The sequence below is a fragment of the Fonticula alba genome, assembly GCF_000388065.1.
Source record: "Fonticula alba strain ATCC 38817 unplaced genomic scaffold supercont2.3, whole genome shotgun sequence".
NCBI classification, from domain to species: Eukaryota; order Rotosphaerida; family Fonticulaceae; genus Fonticula; species Fonticula alba.
The window spans coordinates 1,947,120-1,964,835 of NW_009242973.1; the positions used below are offsets into that span (position 1 = coordinate 1,947,120).

The 17,716-nt window shown below is 71.0% G+C and overlaps 1 protein-coding gene across 1 annotated transcript; it reads left to right on the forward strand.

Annotated features, from left to right (window-relative positions):
* The first annotated feature begins 544 nt into the window (after positions 1 to 544).
* On the forward strand, positions 545 to 16,911 carry H696_02199 (hypothetical protein). Its single transcript, XM_009496097.1, has 12 exons — positions 545 to 854; positions 986 to 1,138; positions 1,301 to 1,598; positions 1,740 to 1,990; positions 2,193 to 2,908; positions 3,022 to 3,256; positions 3,396 to 3,707; positions 3,901 to 4,376; positions 4,543 to 12,356; positions 12,569 to 15,333; positions 15,603 to 16,124; positions 16,408 to 16,911. Exons 1-12 carry the CDS (start codon positions 624 to 626, stop codon positions 16,834 to 16,836), a joined length of 14,202 nt encoding a protein of 4,733 aa, XP_009494372.1. The 5' UTR covers positions 545 to 623; the 3' UTR covers positions 16,837 to 16,911.
* Positions 16,912 to 17,716: the final 805 nt, after the last annotated feature.

A 17,716-nucleotide genomic window follows, 5' to 3' on the forward strand; every position in this document is an offset into this window, starting at 1 on the left:
CCCCCCCCGGCAGGCCGGCTGGCCGGCCGCCCCCCTGGCGAAGACAGTGGGGGCAAGGTCGCGAGGGGGAGCCGGCGCGGCCGCGTATAGTGGGGGCCCCCCTTCAGGAAGGCAGTGCCGCATTTGGGCAGGGCACCACCACCGCAGATAGGACTGGGGGCGATCTCCGGCCCATGCTCGCCGGGGAAGGGAAGGAGGGCGTCCCCCGCGTGTGTGTGTGTGTGTGTGTGTGTGTGTGTGTATGTGTGTGCGTGTGTGTGTGTGTGCGGCGGCGGCGGCGGCGGCGGGCCCTTCCTCCGCCGGTGTCAAGAAAGTAGATGGGCCAGCCCCCTCGGCCGGCCGCGGGGGAGGTAAGAGGCGTCCACCACTCCACTCCTTTCTCCTTCCACTTTCCCTGCTCCCCCCCGTCGTCCTCCCTCCGGCTCCCTCCCCTTTCGGCCGCCCGCATCCTCTTCCCCCCCCCGGCGCCGGGGCGCGCTTCTGACCTCTCCGGCGTGGACGACGCCTCCTCCCCCCCCCTCCCCTCTATCTCTTTCTCCCTGTCCCCTTTTCCCATCCTCCCCCTCAGCGTCTGTGCCGGCGCACGGATATAGACGCGCACACGCGCACACGAGCACACAGCCATGGCGGCAGTCGCGTCACAGCTCCCCCGGGATGACCTTGGCCCGATCATCGACAGCTTCTTCCTGTCGACCGTCTCTGACCTTGACGCGGCCATCATTCGCAAGCTGGCCGACATCTCCGCCGCCAACCCGACCGCTTTTGCGCCGTTCGTCGAGCATGCCCAGCAGACGCGACCGACCGTGCCGATCCCGGCCCACGAGCAAGCCGACCTGAATGAGGCAGCGCGTCAGGTGCGCCGCCCGGTTTTCCCGCCCCCCCCCGCCAAGGGCCTCCCCTCGACTTACCCCTGCCTTTTGCCTCCCTTCGCGCTCTTTTCGCCCCGTCGTCATCCCTCTTCACCATGCTCCTCCTCGTCTGGCAGATCCTCGCATGCACCCTGCACATGCTCTCCCACGCTCTGGTCCGGGCGCAGCTCTTGCAGGCCCTGCCGACCGATTGCTCTCAGTGGATGGTGTCCTCCTTCCAGCTGCTCCTTCGATCGGCCCTACGTCTGTCGCCGTGGATCTCGGCCAGTGTGCGTCCCAGCCCCCTTTCCTGCCCGCCATGTCCGATTTTGCGCGCACGCACACGCGGACGCGCACACAGGTCTCTCTTTTTCTCTCCCCCCCCCCCCCTCCCCCACACGCAGACATAGACACCACCGCTTACGGACACCGACTGACTCATGCGACCGCAGCTTCTCGAGCTTCTCTGGACGTCACTTTGTGCCTGTGTCCGGCCGCTGTCGATCGCCACGACGTCCGCCGCGACGAATCGCTTCCCCGCGCTCAAGCTGCTGATCGATTCGGCCACGCCCTATCTGCCGGGCCGGGACAGCGATCCGCGCTTCTTTGGCCGGGCCATCATCCCCTGCGTGCCGGTGACCGCCCTGGCCGACATGCTCGGCCCCCTGCTGGAGTTTTGGCAGTCTCTCTGCCTCCTGCCAGTCGCGGTGACTCTCGCCACCCGGCGTTCCTCCTTCCTGGGTGTTCTCTGTGCGTCTTGTTTGCCCCGGCCCCCCCCTCCCCCCCTCTCCTTGGCTCTCCTTGCCTGTCTTTCTGTCTCCCTGCCTCGCTCCCTCTTCCTCTGTGTTTCCCTTCCGCCGTAGGTCCCCGGCTGACACTTCCCACGCTCAGACGCTGTTTCGGACCTGGTTGTCTGCGGGTATTTCGGCGTGCCTGCCGGGCCGGCCGACTCATCTCCCTTGTCAATCCGGTCGCCAGCGCCCACGCCCAAGGATGCGAAGGATCTGGTATTGGCCCTGCGGTCGGTTTCGGCCCGGCTGGAACGTCTTACCGCTCGACACCGCCGGTGCCTGGAGCCGGCCGACCCGGGGGTCTGTCCGGCCCCCTCTCGTTGCATTGCTCTCGTAGATGTCTCGCCAATCGTGCGTCCCGTAGCGACCGTGTCCCTCTTCTTTTGTCCTCCCTCCCTCTCCCTCTCTCCTTTGCCCCTGACGCCTTTGCTCACAACCTTTCGTCTGTTCTTTCTATCTCCCTCCCTCCCTCCCTCTCTCCCTCGCCCGCCAATCGCCAACTAATCCCTCTGCTGTCTCGGGGTCCCAATCTCCGCCCCCCTCTCCAATCCAGCCCGACTCCGTGTCTCGGCTGGTGCTCGGCATGCGCACGGTCTTCGGCGGACTAAGCTCAAGTGGGGTGCAATTCTCTCCCTCAGCCCCGGCGACCGCATCGGCTGGCAGCGCCTCCATCCCCGGATCCCCCGGCTCCCCGGGGCATGGCCGGTCGTCATCCAACAACACCGGGCCCGGGGCCCTCGAGCGTCCCTCTCTTCCCCAGAACCACCCCTGGCTGTCGCTGTATATGCTCTGGCCGAGCGCCCCGGCGCCATTGGTCCCGGCGGCCGGCGGCCCGGCCGTCCCGAGCTACTTCTCCCTGGATGGCATGCACTCGGGCTTGGTCCTGCCGGCCATCGCCTGGCCGGAGCGCGCCAAGGGCTATCTTTTCGCCGCCTGGGTGTGGCTGGAGCCCTGCCCCGTGGGCCCGGTGGCCATCCCCCGGGTCGAGCGCCCGGCCGAAGCCCCGGGCTCCCCGGGCCAGCAGCCGGCCTCGGCAGCACACCCACAGCAGCCGGCCTCGGAACGCTCCCCCGGCAAGACTTCCACCTCGTCCTCCTTCTTGGGCGGCATGCTGGCCTCGGTCACTCGGGCCACGGGGCTCGCCTCGCCGGAGCCCTCTCTGCCCGGGTCGCCGAAGCTCGGGGCATCGGGCCGCTCGGCGGTGCCGCCGCCAGCGCCCTTCACTCCGCCCCGCGCGCCGACACCTCCCGCTCGGCAGTACCTCTACAGGTGCGCGACTCTGCCACTTCTCGCCGCTTCTCGCCCTCTTCGCTGCCTCCCTCTGGCCTCGCTCGCTCGCTCGCTCGCTCACTCATGGGACTGACTCGGTCCTTGGTGGATAGCTTTGCCGCTCGGGACACCTCGCCCACGGTTTTCGGGGCCGGTGTCCATGCCTTCTTTGAGCGGTACCCGAATATCGAGGCGCTGGACCCGTCGATTGCCGTGGCTCAGGTGGATCACTACCGCCTGGTGGTCGAGTCGACTGGCCTCTCGCCCGCGCTGACCAAGGACGAGCGCCGACGCTACGAGCGCCAGGATCGCCCGATCCCCCGGAACCTGGTCGACTCGACGGCCTTTGTGCGTTGTCCACTCGCCTGCCCCTTGTCCCCCCCCCCCCCCCCCCGCCCTCGCCCTTCACCCCTTGCCCCTTCGTCCTGCCTCCTGTTTGTTCTGTCTGGGATTCGGCGTGCTGACATGTGCCCCTGCCCCGCAACAGGACTTTCCCTTCTGCCCCGGGCGCTGGTACCATGTGGCTGTGTCCCACGCGCCGGAGACCGTGTCCAGCAGCTGGTGGTGGCCCTTCGGCTCGTCGTCCGGCACGGCATCCACCGCCGAGACCGGGCTCCCCGGGCAGGTGGCGCTGTACATCGATGGGTGTCTGGTTCTCTCGTCGCCGGACTCCCTGCCCCCGAGTGCTGAGCCGCATGCCGGCAAGGGTACCAAGAAGCCGGCCGACCCGGCCCCCGGGGCGACTGACGATCCGGCGTATGCCCGGTCGCGGCCCCTGCGCTTCCCCTTCCTGAATGAGGTACGCACATGGCCGGCCGTGGACTTTCCTCCCCTCGGTCCTGCCCCTTCACAGCATGCCCTTTCCTCCCCATGTCCCGCGCTCACATGCATGTACTCGCCGCTCTCCCTTCCACCACTACCGCCGCCGCCGCCGCCGCCGCCGCCGCCGCCGCCGCCGCCGCCGCCGCCGCCGCCGCCGCTGTCATGCGCAGTCTCCCCTTCCTCTGTCGACCATCGGCTGTCGGCCGAAGCAAAAGTATGGCTGGAGCATGGAGGCCAACCCGGTGTTTGATTGTCTGCGCGGGCGCATCGGCGCGGTGCACATGTTCGCCGGGGCGCCGCCCGTGCCGGACTCGTCGCCCACCCAGCGGCGCTTCCGGCCGCACCTGCGCCGCCGAGCCCCCACCATGTCGGGTGGCTTCTCCTCCGACGGGCCTGATGTCACAGCCTGCGAGCTGGTCCCCGGGACCATTCCGCACATTCTCTTCGGTCTGGGGCCGGCCTACACCGGGGACCTGGTGCACCCCTTCCTGGCGGCCAACATGGACCTCGCCGGGATCGGCCTCTCGGACCTCGGTTCGGCCGGCCTGCTGCCGGTGGTCGGCTCGGCCGAAGGCCTGCCGGCTGCGGCGGCGCGCTTTCCCCAGCCCGGGCCCGAGGTGCCCAGCCAGCAGGAGCTTTCGCTAGCGTGCGTGCTGTCGTCCCTCGGTGCACCTTTCTGTCTGTCCGCTGGCCCTCCTCCCGGGGACGCTCTCTTTCTTCTCTTTTTTTTTTGGTGTCTGACCCGACTCCTCCTTGCCGGTCCTCCCGCCGGGATGGACTCCACGCTTTTCTCCGCACCCGCCACCGGGCAGCCGCTCCCTCGGGTCCGACTTGCGCATCGGCATGTCGCTGATGTTCGCATACCACCCGCGCGCGGCCGAGCCCCTGGTGCAGGCGGTCCCGGCCGGGGCCGACCTGGACACCTGCCTCGGGCAGATGGACTCCCCCGTGGGCCGGGTGTTTGCCTTCTGGCAGTGCCGGTCGGTGGCCCCCCCTGGCTGCGAGCGCATCTTCGCCATCGATGGGCTGGCCCTCTTCCCCGGCGGCGGGTCGGAGGTCAATCCGCAGGCCCTTTTGGCGGCGGCCGGAGCGGTGCTCCTATTGGCTCCGGGCTCGAAGCCGGTCCGCCGGCCGGGGCTGGTTGCTGCCTCGACCGGGGCCCTCAGCCCGCCGGTCTTCTGTTCCTCGGCCACCAGCCTGCCGAGTAGCCTCTGCGCGGCGGCCCTGCAGGCATGGACCGCCGGGCTGTATGGGCCCCTGAATCCCTGGTCGCTGGCCGGTGTCCTGTCGCAGGTGAGCGCGGTCGGGGCCCTGCGCGCGGCGACGGCCGGCCACTCGGCCGAGACGGTCCTCCGCCGGGTGGACCTGGCGGCCACCACCCTGCAAGTGATGCTGGCTCTGCTTGCCTCGCGCCCGGCCATGCTGCTGGAGGCCCTACAGGGGGGCTTCTTCCCGCTGCTGGCCCACATCATGGAGCACCGGCTGTCCGGGAAGGCGGCTCTGTCGGGGCCCGGGGATCCCGGCTCCGGGAGTGCCTCGTCACCGGGTGCCGGTGGCGGCTCCGATGGCAGCGGCCCCGGGGCCGGCCCCGGCGGGGCTGCCTCCTCTTCGGCCCTCAGCTTGGAGGTGGCCTCGGTCATCGGGGCCGAGCTGCCGGTGGGCTTCTCCGCCGGGTCGGCACACCCGGCCCTGCGGGCCTTCCTGCGCGTGGCGCAATACCGCTTCCTGCTGCTGAACTGGGGCATTTGGATTGGGGCCCCGGTGTCGGTTCAGCGGTGGGTCCTGTCGGACATCGCGGCGGCCGCCGGCGGGGGGCCCGACGCCGCGGCCTGGCTCCGGGGGACCCTCGGCGTGGCCAGCCTCTTTGACATCCTCTCGGACCATCTGTTCTTCTGGGACACCGGCCACTCGGTGATCGGCACTGCCACCGGGGCGGATGAGGGGGCCGGCGATGTGGGCCCCGAGGCCGGGGCATCGGCCGGCCCGTCCTCCCCGGGCACGGGGCAGTTGCTCACCTGCCACGATGTGCGCGAGCTCCGTGCCTACATCATCTTCCTGCTGAATCGCATGGTGACGGCCAAGCAGCCGCTGGAGCTGCGCGATCTCCACCGGGTGTTGATGTTCATCAGCAACAGCACCTCGTCCATGGTGAATGCCGTGGCCTCGACGGCCGAGTCGGTTTTGTCCGGCCAGGCGGCGGCCCAGCTGCGGGGGGTCCCCTCGCGGCTGACCCGGCGCCAGGCCGCCGTGGCCGACGCCCTGGTGGATGTGCTGCCGGTGCTGCTGAATTGGCTGGCCGACCAGCCGACCGCCATCGCGGTGGATGGCTTCGTGCAGAAGGACGGCCTGACGGCCCTCATGCCGGCCCTGTGGCTGGACAATGAGATCATCCATGTGACCATCGTCAAGATCATCGGGGTGCTCCTGCGGCGGACGGCTCGGCGCCGGGATGCCAACAGCCGGCACCTGCTGGCCGAGCTCAATGACCGGGCCTTCCCGTACATGGCCGCGTACTTTGCCCAGCGGCCGATGTCGCACCTGGTATATCGGTCGCTGTTTGAGCTGGCCATCGGCCAGGCCCATTCGTCTCTGGGCCATGCGGATTCCCGGTCCTCGGTGCGTGTGGTCCAGCCCGCGGTGTTGGAGCTCCTGCTGGTGGCCCTGTCGAGTTCCTTCCAGGCACACCAGGACCCGGATCTGGCTGCCTTGGGGGTCGGGCCGGGCGGGCTGGCGGTCGATCCCGGCCCCGGGGCCGGGACCATGTCCCGGAGTGGCTCCTTCGCCCGGTCGCCCTCCATGCATGGGCAAATTTCGGTCACCGAGCAATTCCTCCACGACCTGCGGCTCTTGCTGGTGGGCAACCCGGCGGACATTGTGCCGGTGCTGCTGAATGTCGAATCGTGGTATGTGTACCTGGTGCGCTTCCAGCTGAGCCGGCCCTTCGTGACGGAGACCCTGGGCGACAGCCTGAAGCGGTCGCTGCGCGCGTCGCGGGATTTCCCCCTGCCCGACATCCCGGCCCTGAAGTTGGCCCTTCCACGATCGACCGGATCGGTCGGGCCGGTTCTCCTGCCGCTGCGTGTGCGCCATTCGCTCACGGTGGCGGTGCCGGAAGCCGGGGGGCACTTTTCCCTCTGGGCCCCGGACGACCTTTCCCCGGCCATCGATCATGCCGGGGACGATGCCCCGGAGGCCGAGCTGATGGCCGCCTCGGCTGAGGGGTCCGGCAGGGAGGGGGCCCCGGCCGGCCAGCCGGAGCCCCCGGCCGGAGGGCGCTTGCGTCTTCGAACCCCCGGGCAGCTTTGGCTCGTGGCCACCGGGCCGCGGTTGCACTTTGTCCTGGCCGACTGCCCGGCGGTGCGGACCTTCTGCGACCCGCGGTCCGGGTTCCCCAGTGACCCGGTGGATCTGGCTGGCCGACAGCTGGTCGGCACCCTGGGCAGTGCCCTGGCCAGCGGGGCCGGTCTCGGGTCGCCCTTCAATGCGGGCCCCTCGGTGTCGAGCAGCTACCACACGCACCACTCCCCGGGGTCGGCCTTGTCCACGGCCGGGTCGCTGGGGCCCGGGAATGTGGCCGGCCTCGGTGGCGGGACCAGTGCCGTCTCCAGTGCCGGGGCCTCGCCCGCCCTGGGCACCTACCACCCGACGCACAGTTCGGCATCCTTGGCGTCGGCGGCTTCGCGGACGCCGTATGCCGGGTCGACGGCCGCCGCCGCGGCGGCGGCCAGTGCCCTGTCCACGGCCCCCGGTGCGTGGGCCCGGCTCGAGCCGCTCTTCGCCTACCTCAGCGGGGCCGATGACATTGAGGAAGCCGCGGCGGCCGTGGCCCTGGAATACCTGCTGCCGGTGAGCGCCCCCCACCGGGACCCGCATAGCCGGGCGGTCGGGGAGCTGGATGCGCCGATGTCGCCGATGACCGGGGATTCCGGCTCTCCCGGCAGCCGGGATGCCAGCCTGGAGGACCTGGCCACGCCGCCGAGCCCGCTGAACCCGGATCAGCCCCTGCCCGGGGAGGCCGATGGCGCCGGGGCGGAAGCCGATCCCCGGCTCCCGGCCGAGGCGGCCTCGGCCGGCTTCGGCCGGCCCTGCTGGCCGATGGTCGTGCGGAAGCGCCTTTTCGCCGAGTTGCTGACCTTCGCCCGGATGACGGTGACCGAGTGGCAGCGGCTCGAGGGGCCGCGGCCGACCGGCAGCACGATCAGCGCGCGGGACTTGCTCCAAACGGCGGAGGCCATTTTGCGGGTGGCCCTGCTGGCGGCGGCCGATGTGACCGGGCTCAACCGGTCGGACGGCGTGTCCGACTGGGATTTGATTCCGCTGGCCACGGCCGAGGACATGCCCATGCTGAATGACCTGCAGTTTGTGCTGGAGTTCTTTTTGAATGTGGCAGCCGTGGCGGCTGGCGCCCTGGCCGGGACCTTCTTCCCCTCGACCTGGATGGTGCCGGTCGTGGGCCAGCTCCTGGATGCCGAGGTGGAGGAGCAGCTCCTGGATGCCAGCGTGCTGGTGACCCTGGCCGTGATCAATGTCCGCGTGCAGGCCCAAATCGCCGACAGCCTGCGCATCCTCGGTGCCGGCCGCCGGCCGTTGGAGGACCTGGTGGCCGAGCAGCCGGTGGTCGGGGACCTGCTGGCCGGGCTGGCCCTGACATCGGAGGATGTGGCGGCCTTGACCCGGGTGGCTTCGTCGGCTGCCCGGCCGGCGGCCTCCGGCTCCGGTGGCCATGGCCCGGTGCCGCCCGGGCAGCCGGCGGTCGCCATGACGCCGACCACCGCCACCGGGGACCTGTTGAGCCCCCTGTCCCTGATGGGGGCCGGGCTGGAGGGGGATGATGGGCCGGGGCCCGATGGCTCGGGCTCCGGGGTGGGGAACGCCATGCCGGGCGGGCCGCAGCATCCGCGCGCGCAGGCCCTCGGCCAGGCCCCCCGCCGGGGGAGCAGCTTCTCGCAGGGCACCCCCCTGGGAGCCCCATCGACCACGGCGGTGGCCGCGGCGGCCGTCGCCGCGGCCGAGGTGTCCCAGTCCCTGTCGTCGGATTTGTTCCCGGTGCCGGCGGAACGCCGGGGGTCCAATCCCCCGGTCCCTGGCGGCAGTGGCCCAGGGAGCCCGCGGCCGCCCCACCGGCGCCCCATGCCGGCCGGGCTGTCCGTGGCGGACCCCACCTCGGTGGCCGGGCTGAGCTCCCTGAACCTGGCGGATCCCACCTACCGGCGGCTGTTGGCCGTGGTGTACTGCCTGACCCGGTTGGCCCTGGCGGCCCTCGGGTATGATGTGGTGGAAGTGCTGCAGGAAATGCCGGCCAGCTTGAAGAACACCACGGGGCTGTCGGCCGCGGCGCTGGCCCGGCTGGCGCACTCGTCGATGCACACCCGGTCCACCGGGCCCGGGGGCCCGAACACACCGCCGGCCTTGCAGCCGGCCTTCTCGGCCCGGGCCCCGGTGTCGCCGCATGCCGAGCGCTTTGCCGCCGCGGTGCGGTCCTTCATCGTCGAGCGCTTCAGCGTGCTGGTGTACCTGAGCATGGCGCACCTGCACCAGACCCTGCACGCGCATGCCAGCCTGCGGCCGGACAGCTCGGTCCAGGCCTTCCTCGAATACCTGATGGACTCGTCGTGGATCTACTTCGCGCGGTACTGCCTGGTGGGGGCCTTCCGCGAGACGCTCCTTTCCCTGGCCCAGGCGCACTTGTTGATCCCGCGGCCGAATGACCCGGCGCCGCTGCAGCTGTCGCTGCCGGAGTTCACGTATGCCTCGCCGACGCACGGGCACCTGCGCCGGGCCCGGGCCGCCGGGACCACGGCCGCCACGGCCGCCGCGGCGATTGGCCCCGGCGTCGCGGCCCTCGGCGGGGCCCCGGCCCCCTCGCCGGTGCTGCTGACCCCCTCCATCATTGAGGCGGTGCGGCTGTACTCGCACGACCTGCGCGCCACCTCCTACTACTACCATGATGCGGACTACTTCCGGTGCCAGATTCGCAGCGAGTCGGCCGCCTCGGTGCGCGTGGCCGCGGCCCGGACCCTGAGGGACATCCTCCGCGAGCAGGACATCTCCGAGGGTCCCTGGCGCCGAGCCGGGGCGGCCTTCTCCGGGTCCCCGGCGCCGGCCCTCCTGTCCGGGCCACTGCTGGCGTCACTGCCTCCGCAGAGCCTGGTTCGCATGCAGTGGGCCGGGTCCGAGGGGGCCCCGGCGGATGGGTCTTCGGCCGGGGCCTTTGCCCGGGGCCGGCACCACTCGTCGTCCTCCCCCTCGGCTGTCGCCGCCGCCGCCGCCGCCGCCGCCGCCGTTGGCACGGCCGTCGCCTCCGCCACCGCCACCACCACCGGGGATGTCTTCCGCGTGGTGGATTGCCTCCGGTGCGGGGGTGTGGTGGACCCACGCCGGGACTCGGCCGTCGGCTACCTGCTGCCAGATCGCCATGTTTCCTACCGGTCGCTGGGGCTCGGGACCGGTGGCCCGGTGGCCCGGGCCGCCGGCGTGTCCTCCGGGCCAGGGCCGCTGTTCGATCTGACCGCGGCCTCCTTCAGCCCGGCCTTGTCGCTGGCCGGGCGGTTGTTCTGCGAATGTCGCGGCGTCATCAGCTCCCTGCGCCCGTTGCAGGACCCGTCGGTCTTCAGCCTGCTGCCTCGGCAGCCGACCTACTGGCGGTTGGCCCTGACCGAGGATGCCTTCCGCCGGCGGCGCCTGCTGACCCGGCACTATGGCGGCAGTTCGCACGAGGGGGCCTCCATTGCCACGTCCTCGGCCAGCCTGTATGTGCGCACGCGTTTGGCGGCCATCGCGCCGGCCGGCGATGCCGAGCAGCCGGACCAGGGCCTGGGCCTTGGGGCCGGCGCCGCGGACACGGGGCCCGCCTCGAGCCCGGCCTCCCCGCGGCTGGAGGCCGTCCTCCGGAAGCTGGCCGCCGATGCGGAGGAAGTCGACACGGCCGGCGGGCCGCACTCGGCCGAGCTGGAGGAGCTTATTGACGACATTTCCGGCTCGCTGTCGGCCGAGGGGCTGGCCTCCAACCGGCAGGCGCGGCTGCCCCCCGGGTCGCACACCCTCAAGGCGGAGCTCGTCCGGCCGGGGTATGTCCTGGCCGGCGAGCTGACCATTGTCCCGGGGGTTCCGCTGTCGGGACATGCGCCGGGGGCCGGGCCGCAGGGATCGACCCTGGCCCCGGGCACCCCGGGCACCGGGCCGGAGCATGCCGAGCATGCCGACGCCGAGGTCAGCTCCGGGCATATCATCAGCCCGGCCCTGTCGGCCGGGCGCCAGGGCGGCCCGGGCCGGCGCTGGACCACGGCCCTCTTCTACTTCCGGGCCTTCTACTACCTGGAGGCGCCCGGGCGCCGGGGTGCCGGTCGTGGGGCCGGGAGCGGGTCGCGCGGGTCGGCCGCCGCCGAGGCGGCCGTCGCCCTGACCGACGTGCCGATGAAGCACCGGCTTCGGGTGTGGACGGCGGATGCCATTTCCAGCATCCAGCCCCGGCGGTATCTCCTGTGCCAAACGGCGCTGGAGGTGTTCCTGGCCAGCCGGCGGTCGGTGTTCTTCAACTTCCCGATCCACGAGTCGCTGGCCGACACGCGGAAAACCCGCGACCGGGCCCTGGGCCTGCTGAAGCAGATCTCCCCGGCCACCGAAAGCCTGGCCAGTGCCCTGTCAACCACCCTGACCCGGGCCTTTGATGCCTTCTCCTCGGTGGGGTCCTCCTTGACGCACGCCCCGGGCGGGGCCCCGGTGCTGGATGTGCTGGAGCGCAATGCCCTGGCCGAGGTGACGCAGCAATGGTCCGCCGGGCGTCTGAGCAACTTCGATTACCTGATGCACTTGAACATGCTGGCCGGCCGGACCTACAGCGATCTCAACCAGTGGCCGGTCTTCCCCTGGGTGCTGGCCAATTACGAAACGTCGGAGCTGGACCTGACCGACCCGGCCAACTACCGGGACTTGTCCCGGCCCATGGGCGCGTTGAATCCCTCCCGGCTGGCCTACTTCCGGGCGCGCTTCGAACAGTGGGACAGCGACGACCTGGAGCCCTTCCTCTATGGGTCGCACTATTCCAACATGGGGACCGTGCTTTTCTTCCTCCTCCGGGTGGAGCCCTTCACCTCGCACTTCCTGCACTTCCAGGGCGACCGGTTCGACCATCCCGGCCGGTCGTTCTTCTCCCTGGCCCAGGCCTGGAGCAACGCCCTCAATTCCACCTCCGACTTGAAGGAGCTCATCCCGGAGATGTTCTACCTGCCGGAGCTCTTCCGCAACACCGGGCGCTTCGACCTGGGAGTCCTGCTGCCGGAGGGGGTCGACGATTTGGATTGCTACTCGAAGGGGCATGCACGGCGTGAGGCGGCTCGGGCGGCGGCGGCCGCCGCGGCGGCCGCGACCACCGCGTGCGCGTGCGAGCCGGCGGACATGTGCTCTTGCGAGCCGGCTCCATGCCCGGCCCCGCCGGGCCCCCCGGCTCCGGCATACGTCCTGGACGATGTGGAGCTGCCCCCCTGGGCCCATGGCAGCCCGGAGCAGTTCATCCGCATCCACCGGGCCGCCCTCGAGTCGGACATCGTGTCGAGCCAGCTGCACCTGTGGATTGATCTGATCTTCGGCTTCAAGCAGCGTGGCGCGGAGGCCGTGAAGGCCAACAATGGTGCGTGCTTCATGCTCCCCTTCGCCGGCCGGAGGGGGGGGGGGGCTCCTCTCCATAGCCGGGCCGATTATGAGGCTGCCCCTGGCTGTGCACATTCTGCGCTCGCGCGCGCGCGCGCCCCCTACTCGCTTGATTTGCCTTTCGCCACTTGCCTTCTCCCCTGGTCTCCTCCATTCCTCACGCACACTCTCCATCCCCCTCCTCCCCCTTAGTTTTCCACTCGCTCACCTACGAGGGGAACTACGACCCGGGGCGCTTGCGCGAGAAGGACCCCCTCCTGCTGAAGGCGACACAGGACCAGGTGGCCACCTTCGGCCAGACGCCGCGCCAGCTCTTCTTCGCGGCGCACCCGCAGCGAGCCTTCGTCCCCTCGCTCGGGTGCACTCTTCCTGCCGCCGGGGGCGACAGGTCGCGTTTCCGCCGGTCGACCATGGTGGCCCCGAGTGCGGTGCATACGCGGACCCTGCCGGGGGCCGATGCACCGGGGCCCGATGTGCCGGGCTCGCCGAGCGGCTGCCCGCCCTCGCCGCCGCCGCCGCCGCCGCAGTCACAGCCGGGCAGCCCGGTGGTGCCGGGCCCGCCGTCGACGCCTCTGCGGGCGGACCTTCCGGAGCCCAGCTCGCCCGATGGCGATAGTGCCATTGCCCCGCCGGCCGGGTCGCCGGGTCTCCTCCAGACCGGGGCTGCCAATGCCAATGCCGGTCCGACGCCGCTGGCCCCGGGGCCGGCCTCGCCGCCTGGCGCCCGGCGGTCACTGGTGGCCCCGATTTGGACCGACGAGCAGTTGCACTTCTCCCTCGGGTCGATTGACGTGTCGCCCGGGGTGCCGATCATCTTTGTCAGTGATTTGGACTTCGTCGGGCATGATGACGAGAACCCGGCGGCCTGGCTGGCTGGCCAGCAGCCGACCGGGGGGTCCAGCGCCTCGGGCGCCGGGTCGGACGCCGGCCCGGCCGCCGGGGCCGGGCCCGGGTCGGGATCGTCCCTCGGCGGTGGTGGCGGGAGTCTTGGCGCCTCGGGCTCCGGCGGCGGTGGCAGCGCCTCGGCCAGCGCCGGCGGCGCCCCGGACAAGGTGACCGCCTGGGGCCGGCTGCTGACCGTCAGCGCCGACCAGTCATACGGCTTGCATCGGTGGTCCGTGCGCCAGGCCGGCTTCGCGGCGCAGCTCCCCCAAACCCCGGTCGGCGATCCGGCGGCCGGTGGCGCGCGCGCCTCCGCCCTGCAGCAGCAGCAGCAGCACTGGCAGCACCTGCAGGGCCAGCAGCAGCAGCAGCAGCAGCAGTCTCTCGCAAATGCCGGCGCCGAGGGTGGCATCTCGCTCGGCGTGGAGGACGAGCCGGCCGGCCGAAACAACTTGCCGGACGTGCCGGCCTCCGCCTCGATGTCAGTCATCCCGTTGCCCTTCTATCTGGATGTGGATCCGTTGCTGTTCTCCCTCGCACCGGGGGACTTTGCGGCGGCGGCCGCGGCCGCGCCTCCCGCAGCCACGACCACCACCTTCTCGGCGGGGGGCCCGGCCACGACCGACCTCCGGCCTCGGTCGGCGTCGCGCCTGGCCTCGCCCGCCACCACGGCCCCGACCCCGAGCCAGCTGTCGCTGATGTCCACCAACCTGAATCTCCTGGCCCTGCACACCGGGGCCGGGGACCTGGTCGGGGAGGCGGCCCCGCGAACCGGGGCCGCGGCCCTCCGCTCACGACAGACCCCCCGCTCGGCACCGAACTTCCGCCGGTACCTGCACCCGCACTTGGATGCGGAGCTCTTTGCCACGCGCGCCCAGTGTCACAGCCTGTCTGGCGCGTGGGCCGGCACTCCGGCCATCCGGGCAGCCACGACCGCCGGGGCTGGGCGCGCCCGGCCGGCGGGTGGCTTCTTCGGCTTCGAGGCCGAGGACCTCCGTCAGGCGGCCGTGGCGAGCAGCGCCCCCGGGCAGCAGCCGGGCCTGGCCGGGGGCGCCGAGACCGCGGGCCCGGCCGACTCGCCGGCGGTCGTGGCCCTCCGGCGGTCGGCCGGCCTGCCGACCCTCAGCGCGGCGGTCGGGTCCGCCTGGCTGGCCCGGTCACGGCCCCTGGCCACCGGGTGGCTCTTTGTCTTCGACCCATCTCGCAGTGTGGTGGCCAGTGCCGGGCACTGGGATGGCTCGGTTCGCGTGACCCAGCTGCCGGATGGGTTCAGCGTGACCAGCCAGCTGCTCGGGGAGCTGGCCTCCCAGGCCACCAGCACCCTCGGCCTGGGGACCATCCTGTCGCTGACCGGGCGGACATTGCAAATCCTGCGGCTGGATGACACGGTCACGTCGCTGAGTTGGACCCGCTGCGGCCGGTCGCTGCTGGTGGGCACCCGCAGCGGGCAGTTGTCGCTGTGGGGCGTGCTCGGCGGGGCGGGGACCATCGGCGATGAGCGCCGCGGGTCCGGTGCCGGCGGGGCCGCCAGCTCCGTGGTGGCCGGGGCCTCGCTGGTGGGGGCCGGCTTGTCGGCCGGCGTGCAGAGCCTCGTCGGGGCCGGGTCCAGTGCCGGGTCCAGCAAGGCCGGGCACCTGTCCGCCTCGGCCGCCCGGGAGAATGACATCTCCGTCGGACCGGTGGGCTTGTCGGGCCCGGGCCCGCGGGCCCCTGTGGCCAATTCCCTGGATTTGGCGCAGTTCCAGCCGGCCGAGCTGGGCTCCGTGGTCAGTGCCTTCGCCCAGGCCAGCCGGGTGTGGGGCACGGCCGAGGCGCGCAATCTCGGTGTCCTGGCCGGGCTGCCGGGCATCTCCTTCAGCTCGGCCTCCGGCCGGCAGATGATGTGCAGCCTCGACGGGGCGGCCATCTCCCCGGCCGAGCTGGCAGCCCTGCAGCAACTGAGCTCCGCCGCCGGGCAGGCGCTCCTCCGGCACAGCCTGCAGCGCGGGCGCCTGGACGACCGGGCCGTCCGGGCCCGCCTCGAGGGTCACGATTCGGCCGTCCGGGCGTCCTGCTACCTGGACCACCCGTCGGAGGTATGCTTTTTTGTCGCTTCTTTTCCCCCACCTCCCCCCCCCCCCTCCTCCGCCCCCCGCACATGTGCGGTCCTCGGTTGCCTGTTTAGAAGCTGACATAACAAAAAACCCGTAATCCAAACACCACATAAGCAAAGACCAAAAACTCGCCGGCCGCCCTCTTTCTCCCCGGGTGAGGGGATGTGCGCGCCATGACTGCGCCTGTTCTGACCGACCTGCTCAATCCCCCCCCCCCCCCCCCCCCCCCCCCTCCCCCTGCCTTGGTACAGCCCGGCATCGTTGTCTCCGCCTCCGCCTCCGGGGTCCTGCTGCACCTGGCCACGTCCGGGCGCTTTGTGCGGGCCATCTACGAGGCGGCGCTGCTGGCCCGGGGGCTTGCCCCCTCGGCCGTGGCCCCGGTGCGCGATGGGTGCTTCGTTGTCTTGTACACCCCCCTGTGGCTGCATCCGATGCCGGTCAATGGCGATGCCGTGGATCACGGGCTCTTCAACCACATCGCCGATGTGGCGTCGATCTTCGAATCGCGCCTGGTCCTGTACACGGTCAATGGCACGCGCCTGCACCAGCTCTCCCTTGCCGGGGAGTTCTCCCCCTCCCTGTCGACGGTCCAGCACCAGGGGGCCCTGTTCATCGGGTCCCCGACGGCCGGCCTGGCCGGGCGCGCGTCGGCCGATCCGGTGGCCGCGGCCGCCGAGCATGCGCCCCTCCTGCGCGCCTCGCCCTGCGGGTCATTCGTTCTGCTGGCCCTGAAGACACACCTGCACGTGTATCGCGTGGATGCCAACGCCCTGGTACGCACATATGCTGCACATGTCTGGCTGGTGCCCTTTTTTTTTTTCTTTTTCCCCTTTCCTTCATTCTTTTTTTTGGGGGGGGGGGCGGCGGGGGGGGGGGGGGCCGCGGGCCCTTTTTTGGGTTTAGAGAGGCCCCCCCCCCCCCCCCCGGGTTTTTTTTCGGCCCTTTTTTCTCTTGCCCCGCGATGCCCACGCGCGCCGCGCGCCCCCCTCCCTTGGATTCCCACGTGCTGACCGGCCCGCGCGATGTTGCCCGGAAATTTGATCCCACAAAATGCAGACGCTGGTCCACCGGTCTGGCTCGGTGCCAGCCCCGATCACGGCCATCGGCCTGGTAACCACGCCGAACCATCGGCTGCACCTGCACCTGCCACCGCCGGTGCCGGGGGTCCACATCCCGGCCAGTGCCGGGTCCCGGAGCGGCCGCGGCGAGTCGCCCCATTCCCCTGGCCCTGGGTCCCTGGCACACGAGGCCTCGGCCGAGGCCCTGCAAACCGTGGTCGACACCCTCTGCCGGCGGTGCACGGTCCCGACGCCGGGCTTCGCCGGGCATCACTTTGTGCCGGCCGGCTCGCAGTCGTGCTCGCACGCGCACGCGGCCGGTACGGCCTGCGCCTCGGTCACGTATGCCTTGCTTGGCCTGGCCAATGGCGTGCTCCAGGTCAATGCCCTGGACTTTGCCTTCTGGCGCTCGCAGAGCGACTACTAAAGGGCGCGCGCGTGCACGTGTGTGGACGGTCTCCCGCCGCCGGCGCCATTCGCGCCTCCACCATTCCCCCCCCCCCCCCCCCCTCCCCAAATTGATCCCTGTCCTTGCATCTTGTGCTGTGTCCTCCCCCGCCGCTATCCATGCTGGCCATGCCCCAAAGGAATACACTCTTCTCCCCTTCTGCCTGCCTCGGCCCTATTGGGTGCTTTTTTTCCCCGGGCCTTTCCCCGCCCACGTGCTGTCCCATGCTCTCGGCTAGTGTGCAGGCACAGCACGCCTCGACAGCAGAGAGACCACCGGTCGAGGCGACACCGGAGGCCAGCATGGTAGCCGGGCGATGTGGCGGTGTGCCCTGTTGGCCGGAATCCCAAGGGACACGCGCGCGCGCGCGCGTCACCCAGCGGGGATGGCCGGTGCCGGGGGCAAGCACAGGCGCACAAAGAGAGGGAGAGAGAAAGAAGAGACGCAATGACAAGGAGAGGGCGGCATGCAACAGAGGTCACGAGATGGGACAAGGAAAAAAAAGTAAAGGCCAGTGGGCTTTGTTTTGTGAGACAAGGACATTCGGCGGTAGGTCCGGCGTCCGGAGGATGGTGGACAGCCGAGCGCGGCGCGCGCGAGGGGGAGGGGGGGGGGATTGGGGGGAGGAGGGGATGGGAAAGAAAGGTAGGGCGAGCGAGGGCTCTCTGTGGGGAGGGGCACATGAACTCGATGTGCGAGGAGGGAGAAGGGGGCGCCGCGCGCGCACGTGAAGGGGGGGAGAAAGGGAGATATAGGGACAGCCGAGAGAGAGAGAGAGAGAGAGGGGGGGGAGAAGGCGGTGTTGTGGGGGACGGAGATCAAGCAGCGGCGGCGGCCAGGGAGGGGAGGCGGAAAGACG

Excerpts from the sequence above, each read along its gene's own strand:
- H696_02199 (XM_009496097.1), top strand. The coding sequence starts at position 624 with ATGGCGGCAGTCGCGTCACAGCTCCCCCGGGATGACCTTGGCCCGATC. Across the intron at positions 3,257-3,395 it reads TGGTCGACTCGACGGCCTTT|GACTTTCCCTTCTGCCCCGG; the intron begins GTGCGTTGTCCA and ends GCCCCGCAACAG. Across the intron at positions 12,357-12,568 it reads GGCCGTGAAGGCCAACAATG|TTTTCCACTCGCTCACCTAC; the intron begins GTGCGTGCTTCA and ends CCTCCCCCTTAG.